The 11,678-nt window shown below is 33.3% G+C and overlaps 1 protein-coding gene across 1 annotated transcript; it reads left to right on the top strand.

Annotated features, from left to right (window-relative positions):
* The first annotated feature begins 3,199 nt into the window (after positions 1-3,199).
* Positions 3,200-11,177, top strand: LOC113374799 (segmentation protein Runt-like). Its single transcript, XM_026614765.1, has 4 exons — positions 3,200-3,473; positions 5,063-5,284; positions 7,282-7,623; positions 10,499-11,177. The coding sequence occupies exons 1-4, from the start codon at positions 3,200-3,202 to the stop codon at positions 10,990-10,992; spliced, it is 1,332 nt and encodes a 443-aa protein (XP_026470550.1). The 3' UTR covers positions 10,993-11,177.
* Positions 11,178-11,678: the final 501 nt, after the last annotated feature.

The following is an 11,678-nucleotide window of genomic DNA, read 5'->3' as shown; positions in this document are numbered from 1 at the left end:
CGTTATACCATGAGGGGAATGAAGTATTATGCATTTTTTTGAGAAATATTATAAACTAACAAAGCAAAAATTATTATAATAGTAATAGAAGAGTAATAAGAACTATTAACAAAAAATTGATACATGTATACATGTAAAACTGTAACGAATTAACCAAATTCTTTTAAAAGTAAAGAGTCAATTAAATACACAAAATAAATGTAATTAAAACAATGTTTTCCATGATATTAAAATAATATAAAAATAAATTTAGTATAGTATTATTAATGAAATGTATTATAATTAACTTATAATTTATGTTGAACAACGTCGTCAACCAACTTTTTTGCATCTAAATCAAAACTTGTTAAGAACTAGAGTTTGTGCAACGGTCGGCCAAGCCGTTTCTTTGTAATTAGCAAAATGTTGTAAAATTTTTCGTCCTTGTTTTAGCCTAAAATCTGTAACCGACTTTGAAAGTTCAGAAACTGTTCGAAAGATATTGGACGTAAATCGGGCCGATTAGTTTTTGGTCGAGTTCGTTTAGGTCTTTTCTTTGTAATTAAATGTTTAAAAAAATGTTTTTTTGGCGATTTTGATGAAACTTTGTATGACGATAGAAATAATATATTAAAATATTATAAGTTTGTGATTATATTTATAAAATCATCAAAGTTTGGAACTGCGTCTCGCACTTAAGCGATTCTAATCAGAATCTATGCACGTCGTGCATATGTATTTTCTGTGTTTCGTGTTAAATAAAATACATTTTTAGAACCCGAAATGAATGAAATAAAATGTAGTAAGTTATTTTAATTTATATAAAGTCTTATAGGTACGTTTGAAAAAAATCTTTTATAATGCGCATTGACTAATTTTTTGTGAAAACAAAAATTTTATTTACGAAATAAAGAGTTGATCATTTTACCTAAATAGCTGAATCTAAATTTATATTGATTAAGTTGATTATATATAGGTACAGATAAGTTTATGCAACTTGCCTTAAAGCAAAATGATAATTACGTCTAGTTAAATAAAATTTTGTCAGTCATTAAAACAGATATTCATATGACTAGCGAACATAATAATAATCATGTAATGTTTTTACATCCGACAGTTATTATTTAATACTCTCTATTAATTATTATACTAATCCAGAAACACCCTGCGTACATTTTTCGAAGTGATTTAATTAAACATTCTGATTGTACAAGTGTGATTAAAGCGATGGGAACATATTCGATTGCACGCCGCACGGACGTACATAAATCAGTGAACAAACGGACCAATGCTGTCCCTTTAATATTCCCATATCACCGCTTTTCGACCCCCATCGGCCGCCGTGTATTTCAGCGCACTTTCGACAAATCTCCCCCGGTCTCCGTGTTATTTTCAATCCACCCGGGCCCGCTCTATTCGCATATCAAGTGCACCACTATTATATTTTAGTTATACATACATATTCAGCTGCGCGCTTATACTAGTGCACGAGTTCAAAATTTCCTGGCGGTTAAACCGCGTTCCATTGGTCGCCCGCTAGCGGCTTGTTATGGCCATATACCCTCGCACATCAAACTTTCGATCCGCACACATAGATAAGCTCCTACGCTCTACTAACGCGTAGGGCTTGTTATATAGATAGAGCTCACCAACACAAGGGCCGATCGACGCACACATTCAAACACACCGCATGAAACCCAGAACTGTGTCTACTTTTTCCTACGTCGGCCCTCTCTTTCGTACTCGTTCGTTCAACGCTGAATGCGCTTCAAAACTTGTTTTATCTCCCTCGCACTCCCTGGCAACCCGCTTGCCAGAACGCTCAACTACGAACTCCCTCTCTTCTCGGACACATTACACGTGGTAACTACTGTGCATGGATTTTTATTATACGGCTTTTCCGTCTCTTTCTTTCTGACGATGATACTATTATATCCTTTGCACTCGCACCCGCAACGCTTCACCGCACATTTTTCCTGTCTCCCTCCAACAGCAGTGGGTTTCAGGGGGAACTTTTATATACGATTTGGTACACCGCATACATACACGCAGGCAGTGTGTGAAAAAATGTATATTGCCGATGCATTCACACACACTGTCCGAACGTACTTTTGTCGCCTCATTTTCCAACGGAAAATACTAACACATTTTCACGTCGGAAAACCAAACGTAGCACACAAAAAATACCGCTAAAAGTTCTTCGCGCAAATGAGAAACTCGTATAGCACCGACTCTATCCGGCGCATGGGTTTTTTAGTAGGCGACATTTCAACGAACATTTGAGAAAAAAAACGATTTTTTCAAAAAAATCAACTTTTCTCTCTTTCACGTGTATGGAATACAAACACCGCACCACTCTTCATTCGGCGTTTTTTTATATTTCCGTATCAGCTCGACATACGTCTGCTGGCATTATATTTCTTTGTCCCTTTCTCGCGCTAGAGAACCCCTGTGCGACACCCGGGTATTCTTAAATCATACAAAGATTTTTTATTTGACGCCGAGCTGCAGAGAAACTCCGCACGTCTCTTTCTGCCGCGCTCGAGTCGACATAAGAAACGAAAGACCCGACATATTTCGTTGTAAGATGTTTTATTTGAAAACCAAAAAGGGGTGTAACCGCACGATATTGGCGAATACTTTGGTTATACCTAGGCCAAAAACGGGGTTTACTAACACAGCTGTACCGAGCACACTTTTCGTGTAGGGATAAACGCAAGGGTCGCTGTGTTTGTAATCGATATATTTCAAAGAATTAAATGCAAGAAAAATCGAAAAACGCATCAGTCAGCATTGGAACTTCGCGGTGTAAACATGCGCTGTTTTTTCTAAATTTGTTCTAAATTCCGTGCGAGCGTAGTATCAACTTCTTAATAATTGTGCATCATATTAATTATATAAGAGTGCGTGAACAAGTTTTATATAGTAATGGACTAGTGTATGATAAATAAGTTTAATTTATTTCTTTAATATTATTCATAAAAGAACAAAAGTGTAATTTATACATCGAAAATTGTTTATAGTTAAGTGAATAATCCATATCCGATTATAGTGCTCATAAACATAAGTGTTAAAACTTTCTTATAAACGCCTGTGTCTTTACCGCGCATAACTCCCTGTCGAAATCACCGATATAAGAATAATGAAATAGAGTGTTACCGCAATTTGAGTTTTGCGGTTAAGTGATATTTCAATATTTAGTAAACATAAAACAAAAATCATGTGCAGCGTAGTAGAAGACAACATCCAGCGTTCAAGTCCTGGTTCAATCGGCAGCGGTGTTTCGAATCAGTACGGCGATTTGTCATCAGCCTATGCCCACCTAACCGCCGCGTTGCGTCAGTACCACGGGGAGCTGGTCGAAACCGGGTCGCCAGCGGTCCTCTGCACAGCTTTGCCTTCACACTGGCGATCCAACAAGTCGCTACCAGCTGCTTTCAAGGTGGTCGTACTGGACGATGTCCAGGACGGAACACTCGTCACAGTCAGAGCTGGTGAGTGGATTACATTAACCCATAATTTGTTCTTCGGCATTGTAAAGATGCAACACTGAGTACAATGCTAAATAATTTCATAGTCGCCAGAGGGGAATTAATAATTATTAGATGTCAAATATAAAAGTACAAACTTACATTTACGCACAAATATTATTGTCGGTTGAGGTAACTGTAAATTCAAATGTGACATTCTATTGGTCCGCGTAACTTTCAGAACACATTTCAAATGTTTTAATATTTCACCAAATAATGTTTTTTTTTATGATATGATGCAGAAATCTTAACTCTATAATGTTATCAAGGCAACCACCATCAATATTTATGACTTTTGCTAGGATTTTCAACTTGAAATAACATTTTCATACACAGAAGTGCGAACATTATAGACCACAGAGACTTGAAAGTCACATAATTCATTAACTCCACAAAATAACAAACATAATTTTTTGTTTTTTGTTTTCATAAATATATAGACTTATATATAACTGAATTTTTATTCCTCTATAATTCCTCTATTTTTTTGGATATACAACAAAAATTCGGCCGATTGAGGGTTAAATGCGACATTCTATTTAAAGCGTTTATAACCAACGTACATTTTGCGATTGTTTGCACTGTGATGTTTAATTGTACGAATACAAAATATAGATTTCATTTTTAAATTACTATAATCAAAAAAAATACAATTAATTAAAACCGAAGTATTTTACTTCTGCGGTCAATTGATATTGGTGTAATGACATCATTGTAGTTATTTTAAAATTGACTAAACGCGATTTATGTCATTGTTTAAAATTAAACATATTATTAAATTTTTTAAAGAGACCAGCATCATAAAAGCCCAAATATGACACACTCAGTCCAAATATATTTTTATGAAATATTTTATTAAAATTGTAATATTTTAAGTTTTGTAACATTTATTCCTAATAAATTATCCGCTGAGAGTATTTTATAATCAAGTTATGATTTTATCCTTTTTTATATTGCTAACGATCTCTGCTTATTGTTTAACTAACCGATTGCAGAATATTTTGAATTAAATAAATGTAAAATAATCATTTTGATAATATATAATTCTGAATTCTATCTAAGATATTAAATGAAGGAGATAAATTGAATAAAAAAATATTTATTTTAGTTTTTAATTCGACAAAAAGATATGATCAAATTAATAATATATATGCCGTTTACAGTTGCAAAAGTAATCAGAAGCTTACTTACTTATAAAATTCCATTAATATTGAAGATAATTAAATACGAGATAAAAAAAATTAAATCGCTTTATAACATTTCTAAGCAATTAGTTTTGTACACTACTGAGGGACAGCTACGTTATAATTTCTCGCAATCAGACAGACATTCAGTATATAATTATTTAGTATAGAATTGTGTATTATTATGTTTTAATAACATTAGTTATTAAAATAAATGAATAATCTTCAACATCAAACTATGATTTCTTTTAAATTCAATAGTAATAAAATGAAAAATTGTTTAGCTAATTCAAGCAATAGTTAATTAATTATAATTTTTTGGTGACTGAAGTTCAATAGTATTTAATTATAATATTTTCCTTATCACAGGAAACGACGAAAATTCCTGTGCCGAACTAAGAAACTGCACTGCCGTTATTAAAAACCAAGTAGCTAAATTTAATGACCTGAGATTTGTCGGCAGAAGCGGCCGAGGAAAGTCCTTCAGTATTAGTATAAGCATTAGCACACATCCCGTTAGCCAAGTAGCCACATACACAAAAGCCATAAAAGTCACAGTAGACGGACCAAGGGAACCCAGAACCAAACAAAGTAAGTATTTTATAATAATACATATTTCGAACATTTTATTCTACCTGATATAACAATTGACATTAGTAAGAAGCACAACTTTATGATTAGGGATTCATAAGAATATAATTGACTTGATATTTAAAATCAGGTTATTTGTATAAAAGTTGATCCCGGTTGTTAACTCTTTAATAGTATTATGAAAAATGCAAATAATTAAAATGCAGTCCTGTTTACGCATATTTTTAATGACATGTGCATTGTAAAATTGTTTTTAGAATTACTATCAACGCGTAGCAATATCATTACTTTTCATTTAATTTTTATGTATTAATTTACGCCGATTTTGGAAACACGAATCAACCGATTTGACTAATTAAAAAAAAAAGATTTGATTCGTATTGATGGGGAGATGTGCTGATTAAATTTCAAAAATTTGCAAAAATGACAATTCAGTTTTTGAGAGAACGCTTAATTTGATTGCTAAATATTTTATTTGTTGATTAAATTTTTGAAAAATTTATTTGCGATTTCAGAGATTCAACAAAAAAAATGCCATTTGCGGTCAAAAATGATCATTAGACATATGCACATCAAATTATAAGATATTTTATTCAGATTTTTATAAAAATTACGAATTTTGTTTACATTTTTATAGGACGCGTCGCTTACGCGCTTCGATATTTTGTCTCTATAAATACAAATTTTTCAAAAGTCATTTTTTCAAAAATTTCAAAATTTTCTAAAATCTAATTTTTTCAAAGTTTCCAAAAAAAATTTAAAGCTTTTTTAAAAAATTTAATTTTAGGTACGGGAAGTACTAGCAATTTGCATGATACCATACACCACAAGTTTACGTTAAATATTATAGTTTTTTTTTGCATCATCACGAATGTAAATTGACATGATTTTTATTCCATGAATAGCAGCTCTTCATCTGTATTATAAACGGAAGTAATTCAATAAATTATTTTTCAATTGCGCGGCCATTAATTGAATTTGAAATTCCCGGATGATATGTTTTTTGCGATACTAAAAATATTCATAATTAAATATTTCAATTCATTAACAATTTAACAGCAATTCTATTTTTGTCGAGTATTTTCATTACAGTTGTTCGAGTTCATTGTATGGTTACTTAGAGTATGAATTATGTAAATAGGTTTTCAAACTTTAAAATGAATTTTGTATAACATGCTCTTAAACTGAATAGGGTTACGATCGGGTACTCACACATCGTCATGTGTTATATATAATGTATGCGGGATTTCGGCTACCCAGAGTGCAAGCTTTTGTATAACATATTGGAACAAATAGAGTCGGCCATTAATTTATAAATTCGAACACCATCGCTCTACAAGCATCATTAATTTTCATTATTTGAGCGATTGCGTGTCAAGAAGCAGCCCGAGACTTTAATTTAGACCCGTAGCGGTTTCATTAATCTCAATATCACACAGCCATAGTTCATAAACAACTTTATATTGGATAAATCCACTCATATTTTTGTATTAGGTGATCGATGCATATTAATTATAAAGATAATTGATTGTGAATATTTAATAAATTTATAATTTCAATATATTTGACAATATGGGGCCAATACTCCGAAAAAATACGAGGATAGGGTTGCCGTAACATTTCTATATTATAGAAACATCGGTCCCTATATATCATTTCTGGTGAATTTTGATGTTTTCAAGCCGTATACGCAAACTTTGCCTAACAGTTTCCTACAACATCTGCACTTATGTATATAACATAAACTTACAATGCAAACACGAGTTCCAATCACAATAAAAATAAACAATAAGTTAAGCAAACAAACGTCTTCAACCCTCTCTGTATATAATTCCGAACACGAAGTGTTTATTTTTGTGCTCGGTTTGATGCTTTTTTATATTTGATGTTTCTTCCACACATATTCACAGTCACTTTTCCAATATAATCAAATTAGATGCAACTAATAAACGTATCAACCGAAACTAGACATTAAACCATATTTTCCTTTTTTCCAGATTTCCAATACCCAGGCTGCTACCCGATGTTGCCCGCTTTGGGTCTTAATCCTTTCCTCTTCGGAGCACTACCGGCCTGGTTAGATTCCGTGTATCACCATTCTGGTGTGGGTTATCCGGCAGCAGGCCACCATGCTGCCGCTATAGGAGATTACTTCAACACAGCAATTGGCGTCAATGCGGCAGATATGCACGTTGCGCCCAAATTACCGCCTGAGAGCGCCCGCGGTGCCATGCCCGATATTGCCCTCAGCGAAGAAGTTAACAGAATGAACGCGGCCAGACTTGGAAAAACTTCCGATATGATGGGAAACAACGATTTGAACCATGCCATTAGTAAAGGTAAGCTGAGGAATATTTAATAACTAAAACAGACTAATTAGAAGTAAATTGAAATTTACGTAATATATATATTTGGAATGGTGGATTTCAATTTACATAGTAATATATTCTATAATGAGTCATTAAATTTCGATGTACCAAATTACGCACGCGTGCTTATTATTAATAGCAATGGATTTTCGATGGCAATGTGTGTAGGGCAAACCGTACTGATTAATGTAGGGATTGTCTTATGAGTTTAGAGTTGCCTCGTAAAATGCGCAATTGCAAATGATCTACACTTAATTATACCCCAAGGAATCTCATTTGCTTCTAAGGCCTCATTTACTACACATACTTAAACATGATTTACGGGCATTGGCTTACATCTTGGGAAGTTAAATTATATCATAGGCATACCTTTCGTAACGACGCGGTTTTGGTCTAGCTGAGATAAAGAGATCGCGAGATAGCCGAGTTAATTACATAGGCATAATGAAAATATATATTACAGACATTGAATTTTTCATTAAGAATTAGTTATTTCCTTTAATCTCGATTTTCGAATTCTACTGCACGTTGTTTGTTTTAATCCGGTGCAAAGTATGATAATAAGCGTTATACGCAAAACCATTCATTCATTTGGAGGTTCGAATGACGATGAGGGCTTTTGTAACAAAACGCATTCATTGATCTCTCCCGTACTGTATTTTGACTAGACAAAGCAACGCTCCCTTAATATAAAAGAGGGGTGATATTACAACATGGGGCAAAATCTGTCTGCCTGACTGTTCATTATAATGTTTGGCTGTTGACGTGTCGCTGAAAATGTGCGTGCTGAAATCGCGTACATCCGAGGGAACAAAATTACGAGTAAACCGATATATATATATATATATATATATATATATATATATATATATATATATATATATACTTCTTTGAACTTCAAATTAATTAAATTAAGTAACTGTATTTAGAAACTTGCACTATGAAGTGTTCAATACCTATAAATGTTCTAAATGTTTAACGTTAAATCAGTCATCGCAGTAGTTAAATCAAATTTTTGCAAAAATATCTTCAGACGCTTTGTTAACTATTTCTCTCAGTGAAAAAGAATTATTAATGAATTGCTTTACATAAAATTCGGATTATTATTTTTAAAAATGCAATTTTTCATGAGTAATCAGATTTTGAAACCAAGCTTTCTAAAATAATGAAAATTGACTTAACCACATATTCACAAATACAATTTCAAATGTTACGTCAAAGCTCATTATTTCTATATTTACCAATTATTTCAAATAATTACTTCATTAGTCAGCATTTTATTAAAATCTCATACGTTAATAAAGTCTGGTATGGCAAATACGCAATGCCAAACCATAGCCTGATCAACCTATAGCGACACTTTTCAATAATTATATTGTTTTGTGATATATCTTTTGGTGAACTTTTAATCGGCTCTTTTTTGTATCTTTATCAGTATAAACTTTTAACACTGTTTATCGTAATTGCTAATCTTATTAAGAATCAGACATGCAAGACAATAACTACGGGTAAAAAGCCTAAATAAAATACCATTTTATGGTAACAAAATATTTCAAAGTATATTTTCTCCAATTCCCGCATCTTTTGTTTGTAATCTTACACATTTAGCGTGTATATAATTTTGTTCATAATACACAAATGGTCCAAATGTGTATAGGTATGTTTCACAAAGTACCTCCTTCCGTATATGATCGCGTCTGTACTTCGAAACTTCGTTTGTAGCTCGGAGTGCATTTTTGCACGGTCGCGATTGCAAGCAGCATACGGAAGGCAATGTTCTATAACAGACCTGGACAAGGATAATTGGATTTAGATCCACATTTTAAAACTATAATTAAACTAATCGAAAAAAGAACTATATAAAGTAAATAAAAAAATTGAGTCTAAAGATCAAAGCACGAGATTGAGGAACCAGTTCTACTGTGAAATAGACCAATGTTATGGCAGGACTATGTTACATAGCATTTCTCATACAAAATGGTACTAAATACTGTCAAAATGCTATGTGGTTTCTGTGCGGCCAGGCGATTTTGATAAAAACCAGCAATTTGTGACATGGCATAGTATAATATACATGAAGTTAGATTTTTTAGGTAAAACGTCTGATTCCACAGCAAATACATAGCATTTTAACAGTTTCTAGTACTATTTTATATGAAAAACGCTACGTAGCACAGCTTTGTCATTGGTATATTTTACGGTAACATCAGCTCCTGGAACTGCTAATCCTAACCAGAATCCCTATATGTCGATATTCCGAATCAACAGCAAAAAGAAAGATTATTACCATAACTTGGAGTTCCATTTAATTAGGGAAAAAGTATAATCCAAGTATTTCTGCTTTACCATTGCTGTTATATCACCAAGCATTGCATTACAGAGTATCGGGGCTTTTCACATGTGCGGGCAACACAAACTCGCGGCACGGCAGCTCGAAAACTCTTTGTGAAAAAAACTCAATCGACCGGACATGATTCGATTAACTGCGAACCCGCCTCCGCGCCCGCGCTTCGACAAATAAAACAAATACACACGCGCGTACAGGAATATATCGCCCGGTCCGAGAAACATAAAATAAAATACAAAAAACGATAGTCACAAAATTGTACGGAAATTATGGGTGCCAATGTTTGCCCGAGATGTGTAAACACACGGGCAAAAATGGGCTTTTATTTTCAATCGATAAATTTATGTATGAATCGCGGGGTTACGAATTTTTAAAATCCTATCACTAAAATTATGTGTAGAATCATTACAAGATTGCCAGTTGGTACATCGCAGTTGACACCTAATTATTTGCATCTTCCAGAATCAATAATAATTTTAATTTTTTTTATTTTTCCAGGTGTATCTCCTACATCTTCTCCCGGTTCAGCCACATCTGACTATTACCCACACCCTGCAGCAGTACCGCCGCCAGCAGTGGTACCAACCGCCAGTGCGTTACCGCCTTATTTACCGCCTGGATATCCAGCAAGATTGCCTTTGGTTCAAGGAACTTTGCCTCCAACAATACCTCCTTCGCTGAACCCGCTCCTTACACCTGCAGTTGCGCCACCATTGCCTGCACCACATAGTTTACCTCCGCCAACGAGAGTATCCCACGAAGTTAAAAGAAGTGAGGCCTCCAATTCGGGTTCAGCAAATGGAAGTGATGCAAGTGATGATGAGTTCATAGATGTCGAAATTAGATCAGCGTTTACGCCATTAAAGGATGTTATAGTCAAACAAAAATGTGAACTTAAAGCTCCTACGGTTCTCATTGGAACTGGTGATAGGCTGGACTCGTCAAGAACGACGAGGCTGCACAGCCAGAAAACCGTGTGGCGACCATATTGAAAAAGGGATAGAAATAATTTAAATTTAACAAGTTGATGAACAGTGATTTGTATAACGAATAATATTTAAATTTGTGTTTAAAAGATTGGGTCTGAAACCGAGGTTTCTGGTCAATCTGCATGGTTGTATTGCGTATTTAAAAGCAATATCGGTAAACCAATGCGTGAAAAAATCTTCAATAATTATTGTAGGGCATGTTATATAGAAAGATAATATTGAAGCCTACATCATTTGAGCAGCAATTTTGATTCTAACTTCAAGTGCATAAAAGTGACAGTGAAATAAGATCCTTGAATCAATCCATCAAACACAAATTTTGGTATTATTCGACTGTTTTGCAAGTTTTGCAAAATTGTTAAATCGTTATAGATCACATATTAGGAGATTATTGTAAATATTATATGTATATGTTAGTTTATTTCAAGCAAATCATTTATGTATAGCAGATCTATTTATTTTGAGAATTAATACCAAAAATGTATATAGAAATAATATTTTTAACAATTAGCATTTTATTACGTTAATGTTTTGTTCATAGAAAACATTATTTAAAAAATACTCATTGCATATAAAAGTTCTATATATCACGTTGTAGTGTACATAAAGTAAGATTAGTGACATAATTTTAAATTTGTACCTTCCCTTTATATATGTAAATATTGAAAGTTTTTAGAATTATGTTAAAT

Source organism: Ctenocephalides felis, unplaced genomic scaffold (assembly GCF_003426905.1).
Source record: "Ctenocephalides felis isolate EL2017-DRISC unplaced genomic scaffold, ASM342690v1 CF-g0.4_SCAFFOLD_01886, whole genome shotgun sequence".
Classification (NCBI taxonomy): domain Eukaryota; kingdom Metazoa; phylum Arthropoda; class Insecta; order Siphonaptera; family Pulicidae; genus Ctenocephalides; species Ctenocephalides felis.
This window is presented reverse-complemented; position numbering and strand designations above follow the sequence as displayed.

Coding starts and splice junctions, on each gene's coding strand:
- LOC113374799 (XM_026614765.1), top strand. CDS start 3,200: ATGTGCAGCGTAGTAGAAGACAACATCCAGCGTTCAAGTCCTGGTTCA. Junction 3,474..5,062: donor ACTCGTCACAGTCAGAGCTG/GTGAGTGGATTA, acceptor TCCTTATCACAG/GAAACGACGAAAATTCCTGT. Junction 5,285..7,281: donor GGAACCCAGAACCAAACAAA/GTAAGTATTTTA, acceptor CCTTTTTTCCAG/ATTTCCAATACCCAGGCTGC.